A 10,581-nucleotide genomic window follows, 5' to 3' on the forward strand; every position below is an offset into this window, starting at 1 on the left:
AAAAATATAAATATTACAGTTAAGTAGAACGATATGAATATAAAATATATTTTGATGTGATTATTTACATACCTATATTATATACATACACACGCGGGCATATACAATTCATATATATGTGTGTGTGTTGTGTGTTGTATGTGTGTGCGTACACATATAGATAAATAGACAGAATATGTTTGCGTGATTTGTGAAACGAACTTATAATTTAGTGGTAGGTTATAATCATTTTATAATTTAAATGTTTAATTTTTCATATAATAAAAAATTATAACAACAAAGTTTATTATTTTGAAATTGTTATTTATTTATTTTTGATTAGAATAACTTTTTTAAAATTTGTACATACCGTTATCTAGCTGCAAACAATTTACTTTGAAACATATTTATTACGCAATCTAAAAATAATAAAAATTTAACATTATATATATTTCTTAATTATTAATATGGTTTATAAATTATTAATATATATATTTGTACTTATAATATGCTAATTTGTTATATATTAGAAATTAATAATTTTAAACATATTTTTTAGGTTAACATATCCTATATAATATTTAATTAAATATATTTTGTTTAAAATATTTTTTTATTTTCCTAATATAAAAAAACTTCACTGAATCTAAATGAACGAAATTGATTAATTTAGTAATATGATATTAATTAAAGTAATATGAATATTTTATTTATTGCAATTATTGTAATATTAATTATTTCTTTTTAATTATTAACAATAGATACATTGTTGTATGTATATATAAAAAATAAATAATTAATCATTTTAGTTAAAAAAGTTAAGGCAAAATATTTTTGAAAATATTTATATTAATAAATTTAATAAACATATATTATATAAGTTTTATATATACATATTTTATATATACATAACATAAATTATTGAATTATTTTTAAAAAGAAATAATTAATTTTTTTGTTAATATAAAAAGAATTAAATTGAAAATTTTTATTTGAAAATATATTTAAAAATAATAAAAAAATATATAATTTTATATATTAATTTTATATAGTAATAAAATTTTGTTTTAGAAATTGAAAATTAGTATTTAATAATTTTGAAGATTATTAATAAAGAAATACACTTTAATTTATTTTATCTTAATTTCTAAACTTTATATAGAATTTGAATTATAAATATTGATATTATTTCTTTCCTAAAATCTAACAATTTAATTTAATAATTTTATGTAATTATATTAATATTATAGATTTACTTTATTTTATATCATATCAAAAAACAGTGAAAGGATGCCATGGATGAACAGAATAATGATCCTTATGAACAACAGCTTTATGCTGTGTTTCAAAGTTGTTTAACAAAAGGAGAAACTGAATTACGAGAGGATAATTGGCTCAGTTTATGCCATAAATTACATTTGGCAGAACAAAGTGAAGAATTAAAATCATGCATCCAACAACATGAACAAGAAAAACAATCTATATCATTCCAAGAGTTTAGAACTGCTTTATTAACTTTATTAGGAAAAACACAAAATCCAATTACACAAACAGAGAAAGATAATATAACAGAATTACAAAATGATATAAATTCACATATTATAGATAATAAAAAATGTAATTCTTTAGCATCTAATAATTCTAATTCTAATGTAGATTTTTTAAATGGAAAAACAGGTAATTATAATGTTTAGATAATCCATTATCTTTCTGTATTTGTAATTTATTTTTATTTATATAAAAATATATGTTATTAATTTTTAGGTATAACAATAAATGAAAATAGACTGAAATGTTTATGGGAAAAGATAAATATTTATTTAAAAGAAAATGTGGATTCTGCAACAATCTTTTTTATATCTAACTGTTTAGGAATTCCAGCTCTTCCAAAACAGGTAATTATTTATATATATTATTTTTATAATAATTTTATTATATTATTATTTATATATAATATTATATTATTATATGTATATTATTATTAATATTATATTAATATTTATTTTATAATTTATATATTAAGTGAATTTAAAGTTACATCACAAAATATTATTTTATAGATTTCACAGTGCATTTTTGAGAAACTTGATCAAAATTGTGATGGATTGATTAGTTTAGATGAATTTCTTATTATATTTCAAAATAAAGCAATGGAAGATCAATTAACTTTAGATAAAAATAATGATTCTACAAAAGAGTTAACTAAATTGGATTTTAGAAAACGAAACTTTGATATACATACTTCCCGCAAAACTAGGTACTGCATTATTTTTGAATATAAACAGTTATAATTCAATTTATATAATATTATTATTTCACAAAATTTTTATTTAATTTCTTATTCTTATTTTAAACAATAGTTTTACAAGGAATAATACTATTCTGGACACATGGAAACTTTCTAATATTACAAATACATCTTTATTAACGGATGGAGGTCTTAAAATATCTGAAATTTCTTTAACAGATTTAACATCTACCTTATGTGATGAATTAAAAAATTTTAATGATTCATTAGATTATTCTGCAATTCGATCTCATATAATGTTATTACGAGATGTTCTCATATTATATCAGGAAGAATTACATAATTTAAAGTAAGTATTACAATTTATATAAAAATGTAGTTTATTAATGAAAATGTTTCTATATTTTTAGCCTTGTGATAGAAAATATAAGTAGTGAAAAAGAGAAACTTCGTATCGATGCTATAGAAGCTAATGAACGAGCAAATACTCTTGCTCAAGAAATTGATGAACAACATGTTCGACAGGAAGAAATTGTTCAAAATTTACGAAAACAAATTGAACAACGTCATTCTGAAACTATACAAGATTTATCAAACCAACTTAGTTCTGAACGAGAAATGAGTGCTAACATTCTGAAATCAAAAGATGATCAAATACAAATATTACAAAAAGAAAATCATGAGATTAGAAATAAGTTTGTAAGTACATTACAAGAAAATCAAGTTTTAGAAAATGAAAATGAGAATCTTCGTAATCAAATTGAAAAATTTAAACAATCAAACAATGAATTAATAACTCAAATAAAAATGTTGGCGGCAGAGCATGATGAGGTATTTAAATAATTTTATTATAAATAAAAGAAAATGAATCTAAATCTTATGTTTATATATAATCAGTAATTTTATTTAGTCGCAAAATGTAGAGGTGAAGCATCAACAGGAAGTTATATATTTAGTAGATCGTATTAAACAATTACAATTAGAAGCAGTTCTTTTACAAGATCAAAATGATGAATTAACAGCAGAAATAGAAAGTTTAAAATTGCATGATCGTCATATTAAAGATATAAGGTAATATTTAAAATAAAAGATAAATTAAACATATATAAGAATATATATTAAAAATAATAATATACATTGATTTTGTTATATTATTGACAGACCAAATAATTTTTCTGGTACTCATATAGTAACTCATACAAGGAATACACAGTCAAATGAAAATGAAAGTAAGAAGAAAAATTAATATATCTTTCATTTAACTTTATATTCTAATATATATTAATATATAATAATATTTAATATTATTATATATATTAATATTTAACATATTTTTAGATAAAGAAACATTTGTAGTTGAGGAAGATGATTTAGATGTAGTTCTAAAACATTCCACATCTGTAAGTAATAATTAATAATTTATATTTAATTTAAAAAAGCAAATATTAAATGTTATATTTACTTTATTATTGTATAGCTGTCTAGTAATTCCAATGAAGATGAAAATTGTAAAGTGATAGATTTAAAACAATTTAAAGATATAGTTATAAAGCAATTAAAAAACATATATTTAATTAATAGTAACAAATGTACTTTAGACAATTGTGCATTTAAAGATGAAATATCAGATATGATTACGAGATTACAATCCTATTCAAATACACAAGTTTTTAAAGAAGCTGAATTTGTCAAAAGTATTGCATCTGAAATAGAAACAGAATGTGAAGAACGAACGAGTGAATCTTTAAGAGATTTCGTTGTTCCTAAACATAAAAATTCTGTTTGTATGAAACGAATAATAACATCCAACAGTAATGATAATAATTATGATGTCGATAATTTCAATCAAGATATAAAAAATTCGTTGCAAAATAAAGTTTTAAGTCTTAGAGATTATCCTCCTCGTAAAGAAGAATATACGAATGCAGATAATCCAAAATTAAATAAAGAAAAAGACGTTTCAATTATTAATTACATTAATACAAAGAGTAATAATGAAATTAATATAAGAGCTAATTCAAGTTTAATAAAAACTGAATCATCTGAAAATATTCTTTTAAATTCAAAGCTCAAAGAACTTGAAACTGCTCATGCTGCTGAAAAGAAACAATTGATTGAACAATGTGCAGAATTAGAAAGAAGTTTGGATATGCTTAAAATAGAATATGAAGAATGCGAAGATTATTGGACTGCTAAATTAGAAGAAGAAAGACAACTTTTTGAACAAGAACAAAAAATTAGTGATGAAAAATTTTCAGAACTTATAGCTAAAATGGCAGAATATGAAGAATTAATTAGTCCAGTTGACAAAATAAAAAATGGTGGACGTTTGTCTCCAATTGAAGAGAAATTTAATTTAGAACAACAAGTAAGATATATTTTTATTTATTTTTATTATACTATTATACTATATTTTTACTATTGCATTTTATTATTATATAGTTTGTATTTTATTAATTATTATAGTTTTCCTTTAAATATTATATTCAGAAAAATTATATTAATATTCATTAAATTATAATTGAATTGCATATTATTTATTATGCTCACTTACATTATTTTATTTATATAGTATTTAGATTTAGAAGAAGAATTTGAAAAATGGAAACTACAAATGGAAGAAGAAATTTCTCAAAAAGATAAAGAAATTAAAGATTTACATGAAAAAATAAAGTGTTTAAAACGACCGATAATGACTGATGTATCTATACAAGTTACAGATGAATTTATTTTTCCATTTTTATTAACACAATCAAATTATGTTCCTGATGATTCATTCATTCATGTTAAACCGTCCAGTGAATCAGTTTCAAAATTAACTCAATGTAATGATAATATTCGCAATCTATCTGAAGAATTTAAATATAATGGGATCCTAGAATCTTCAACTTTATCAAATGATTTTATTCCACGATTAAAAAAAGATGACATAGATAGTGGCAATTGTGATTTACAAATGCAATATTCTATGAAAGTAAATGATGTATTTAAAGCTGAAACACCAGAATGGAAAATAGTAGGTAATAATGGAAAAATCTTAAAAGAAGAAAATGTTCACAATACAGAATATGATTTTGTACAGAACACATTAAAGTTAAAAACATCAAATTGTCAGTGCATGCGAAATGATACACAAGTAGATTGTATAAATATTAATATATTACAGAATTTAAACATGAAACTTCAGGTACAAGAACGTAAAAGGCATCAATTGCAAGAATGTTTTAAACAACAACAATACCACATTGAGCATGTATTACAACGTGAGTTATTTTATAATTTCATTAAAATAATTATACATAAATGTAATTATAATAATTAAAAAACTTTTCTATCTTTATTAATTTTTAGAATTTTTTGGTTTTTTTTACTTTGATTTTAGTTATTTTTTGAGATTTTTATTTATTGAATATTTAAATTTTATATATATATATAAAATAGTATATATTAAGATATTAAATTGTTGTTTTTTTCAGATATTATATCTCAACATCAAATAGAAATATCAGAATTACAATGTCTTCTTCGTAGTACTCAAGAAAGACTTCAAATAGAATTTCAAACAAATGCAGAACAGGTATATAATTTCTTTTTTTAAAATTTGAAATATTTTTGTATTAATTTATATTATAATATTAATTAATTATAATATAATAGTAATTAATACTATTTTAAATAATATAATTTCATTCATATAGAATTTATAATTAAATAAATTTTAATTTTTTTTATTATTTTTTATAGGCTGAACGATTGGCACAAACTGATATATTAGTAAAAGATTTATATATAGAAAATGCCTGTTTAACAGCTAATTTAAAACGTTTACAACAACACTATAATATGATAACAGGATTGAATACTGAATCAACTTCAATATGATATTGCAATCAGTTATTAATAACATATAATAGAAAAAGCTTTATTAATAAAATATTAGTAATAATGCTACTAATATTTTAACAAATGAGTGAGTCAGAGATAAATAATCTATCTCAAATGTTAATTGTGATACATACTATTTTGTTTTAATTACAGTATCAAAAGAATAAACAAAATTCATATTTTTTTTATTATAATGTTGATGTTAAATCGTAGAATAGTTTGAACATCTAAAAATAAGTAGTTAAAATTTTTCAAATTGATATACGTATTTTTATTTAATATTTTAACATGTATACATATGTTACAATATTAAAATAATTATAAATATATATCTTAAATTTCATTTTGTGTATACATGTACAGAGATTAATTACATCAACATAAAAGTTAATGTAATTCATTGTGTAATATTATACATAATGAACAAAAATATATGATAAATTTTTTTTTTTAAGAAAAATGTAGTATAAAAAAAAAAATGAATGATGAAATTACCAATGATTAAAAGAGTTAAAATAATTAAAAATAGTTATATTTATATTTAAAGCAAACAGTATTTAATATTAAATTCAAATTTTTTTAATGTGAAATGAAATTAAATTAATATATCATTGAATTATTATAGTTAATAATGAAAACATATAACATATAATCTGTTTTATAATTGATAAATTATAAACAGATTTAATTATAAGATTTTTTGAGAAAATTTCAATTTTTGAGAAAATTTCAATTTTTGAGAAATCTATAATTATAATTTATATTAAAAAAAAAAAAAAAACAAGAAACATATAACTCGATCATAAATTATAATAAAAAAAATAATTAAATTAATTAGTACAAAAAAATTATCTTTTTTCATATATTATTCATTAAATTATCATATGAACAAAAAAATTTCAAAACTGTTTGCTTAAATTTTTTAACCTATATACCAAAGATAGGAAATTTTGAATTTAACAAATTAATCATTATTATTATGTATACTCATTATTTGTTACGTATAAGCAATTATTTTTTAGTAAGAAAAAGATATTTTATTTTATAGTAATTATTATGATTAAATTACAATAAAGTTATTTTGTTATTTTAATAATGTTACTTACACATATAAAATAAAGCTTATACGAAATAAATATGTATACACAGTAGTATCATCATTTATAATAATAGTAAAATAATTAAGAAGACATTCAAATTGTAATACTGATTTTTTTAAATTAAAATAGAATATAATTGGTTTTTATTTGTTTCTTAAATAATGAGATTCTATTTAACATAAAATTGATTGTAATATAAATTCTATATAAATATTCATTGAATTTATTGATATTGTTAAAAAAAAAATTATTATTTATATTTTCAAAATTTTCAATGTTTAGTGGATTTTATTCAGTATTAGAGATTCTGAGCTTTATGATATATGATCAAGATTAATGTTACTAACATTAATATTTTGCATTCACTTATATTACACAGTTTTCAACAATAACATGAAAATTACTGTGTATTAAATATTCAACCAAATATATGCAAGATATTGTATAATATATGATCATAGCTTTATTGAATATATTATAACAATAATAATAGGTACTGTATATACTATACATATATAACTTACTCCTTTTTATATTCTAATTCAGATTTATCTTATTTCAATCATATCGCTGCCATATAGCATTTTGTACATGATATTTATATAAATATTTATATATTACCATGTTGCAGCGAACTGTTTTTTTCATATTTGCCTTATTATCTTTATTAAAAATCTTACGTGATCTTTAATACTATTTTTTTATATATATTTCTTTATTATTACTGTTAAATTATATCTTTGAGTTTTTCATAATGAAATTGTTAAACGGCAATAATAATGGTTATACTAAGTGCAAATTATACAATTTTAATGCAATAATTAAAAATTTAAATGATATAATTTGTTGTATTATTAAACAGATGTTACATATCCTACTTTATATACATTGCATATGTTAAAATGTACAAAGTATATTAATAAGTAAAAGAGCATAAAGAAAAAAAAACTATAAATCAAAATTTGTTTTTATTATTATACTATATCTTATATTTTGTTTATTTATGTTCCTTTTAAAAATGAAATTATATTATTATATTTTTTTCATAATTTGAAATGAAATAATTTAACTTCAAATTTAATCATAAGTTCATAAAATATAAATAATACATAAAAAAACTTAAGAATAATTCTTAAAAAACTTAAAAATAAATTGTTAATTATTTTTACAAATTATTTAAATTCATATATTTCAAAATATTTTAAATTAATTATAAATAAGAAATATTTATAATATATATGAAGTAATATTTATTACATACCTTTTTGTTGCCATCATTTATTTCCAAGAAAAATAAGAAGATTGCGGAGATACGTGAACACGAAAGATATTATTTATTTATAATTTATGAGGACAAACAAGTAAATTTACATAGGAAGGACACTTTGAGTAAAACACATTTGCTAAGTCATTATCATGCTTAACATAAAAAAGGAAACTAATCGAAGTCTAATCACCAGCCTTGCTGATATAGTCTTTCACCGAACGGCCATAAAACGGCGCCATAAAACAATCTAATTAGAATTATGAAACATTTTCGAAGCGAAAGCACGATAATTATATGCATTTTTCGTTACTAATCATATTAACACTAATCTTTCGTCGATTTGTAGCGAAAAATAAAGGACTTATAATGTGATCTTCGAATGGACACTAAACATCCCTATTTCTTTATTTCTCGTCCTTTCGCTCGCTCGCTCGCTCGTTTTCTCTCGCGCTCTCTTTTGTTCTCATTTTATTTATTCGATCGCTTTTTTTCTTTCACTTTCAATTCCTCTATACGTAATCTATAATAGCGTCATAGTAAACTAGTAAGGTACAAACAGGAGTTTTATACATGGTTTTACGAGAGAATACATTAAGCTCAGGTCTTATTTCTACTTTTACGAAAACATGGTCCTGTGTGTGTCCAACTTTGCGCGAATATTTCATTTGAAATTCTCCGATGAATCCTTTGTCATTTCATGAAAGAGTGAATAGAAATCGACGGAAATCGGCGCGAGTTTAAGAATATAATTTTAGACACGCACGCAAAACAAACTTTATAAAGTTTGCTAACTTTATAAAAATGCTGACGCAAAACAAATATGCAAAATAAAAGCCGGAAAAACATCTTAAATATATTATAGAAACTTTGATGATAGATGTCGATCGGACAACTACAATTTATTTAATTATTGATAACGAGAATACGAAAATTCATTGCTCGCTTCGAAATTATACATATGTATATTATATTAACCTATACGTTGTCCATTCGATTTATTTAGCGAAAATGGTCAATGTTGTTTTGCTTTGGGAATTTAACTTAAAATTAATATCGATATATAATTTTTGACATCGAAATTAATATTTTATTTATTGAGCAAGGGTCTAAAACATTCTTTCTTCTTCTCAACTAGCGAAACTAAGGCTATGACATTCATATAAACGATTATTCATGCACGCTGCTTCGAAGATTTGCATATCTTTGCGAAAAATTACTTAACTGAGAGCTACCAATTAAAGATGCTTTTTTCATAAAATCGAAAATAGAAAAATGAGAAAAAGAAGAAAAATAAAAAAATCAAGTTTTTAAAACTAAAAAAGGACCAATTATGAAAATAAATACTGTTACACTATTCGAATTTAATCGCAATAAAATTAGTATCCAATTTCTTAAAATGAGATTACAAATATTTTTTTTAGTTGAAAATATTTTTTTTAACATTTTTTATCAAAATCTTATTAAGTATATTTTATACAATCAATGTTAGTATTTTCTAAAATCAATATTACTTATTTAATTATAATATTTAATTATTCTTTCAGAAAAATAACATCGCAAAGAAAAACTTTCAAATATCAAAATCAATTCATTTTGCATTATATATTGCAATATTATAATTAACAATTTCTTTTAAAAATAGCATTTATTCCTTGAATTTAATTTAATATAAGAAAGTATAAAGAAACAATACGAGGGAGAGAGGGAAAGGGAGATACGTAAAACAATCGGCATCACAATGACATTATTTTAGTCATACAAAAATTAATAATCGTTACGTGTTAGAGAATTTAAATCGTTTGTCTTCGAAGCAGGTACATCACAGTTATACAATTTTTTTTAGCGACTGGATTCTCTATCTAATCGTAGTTACGTCTTACAGCCTTACAGCCTAATATCATAATTTGCCCGTGTCGGGTACAATAGGTACAGTATTATTGACAATCATTAAGACGGATCCTACTATTTAAGTATAATTAGGTACATTTTGTGCAAGGTAATCGTTGTGTGACAGAATATAGGACAAGTGGCTATGCACTCAAACGATTGAAGCGTCTTTATAAAATGATGCCATCTCTCTCTCTCTCTCTCTCTCTCTCTCT

The 10,581-nt window shown here is 21.2% G+C and overlaps 1 protein-coding gene across 1 annotated transcript; it reads left to right on the forward strand.

Annotated features, from left to right (window-relative positions):
* Nucleotides 1–135: 135 nt before the first annotated feature.
* LOC102681120 (blastoderm-specific protein 25D) lies at nt 136–6,248 on the forward strand. Its single transcript, XM_031510651.1, has 13 exons — nt 136–214; nt 1,230–1,656; nt 1,744–1,874; nt 2,040–2,236; nt 2,340–2,576; nt 2,638–3,058; nt 3,138–3,298; nt 3,389–3,456; nt 3,566–3,627; nt 3,705–4,595; nt 4,800–5,490; nt 5,704–5,804; nt 5,972–6,248. Exons 2-13 carry the CDS (start codon nt 1,275–1,277, stop codon nt 6,107–6,109), a joined length of 3,480 nt encoding a protein of 1,159 aa, XP_031366511.1. The 5' UTR covers nt 136–214; nt 1,230–1,274; the 3' UTR covers nt 6,110–6,248.
* Nucleotides 6,249–10,581: the final 4,333 nt, after the last annotated feature.

The sequence above is a fragment of the Apis dorsata genome, unplaced genomic scaffold (genome assembly GCF_000469605.1).
Source record: "Apis dorsata unplaced genomic scaffold, Apis dorsata 1.3 scaffold_249, whole genome shotgun sequence".
NCBI lineage: Eukaryota > Metazoa > Arthropoda > Insecta > Hymenoptera > Apidae > Apis > Apis dorsata.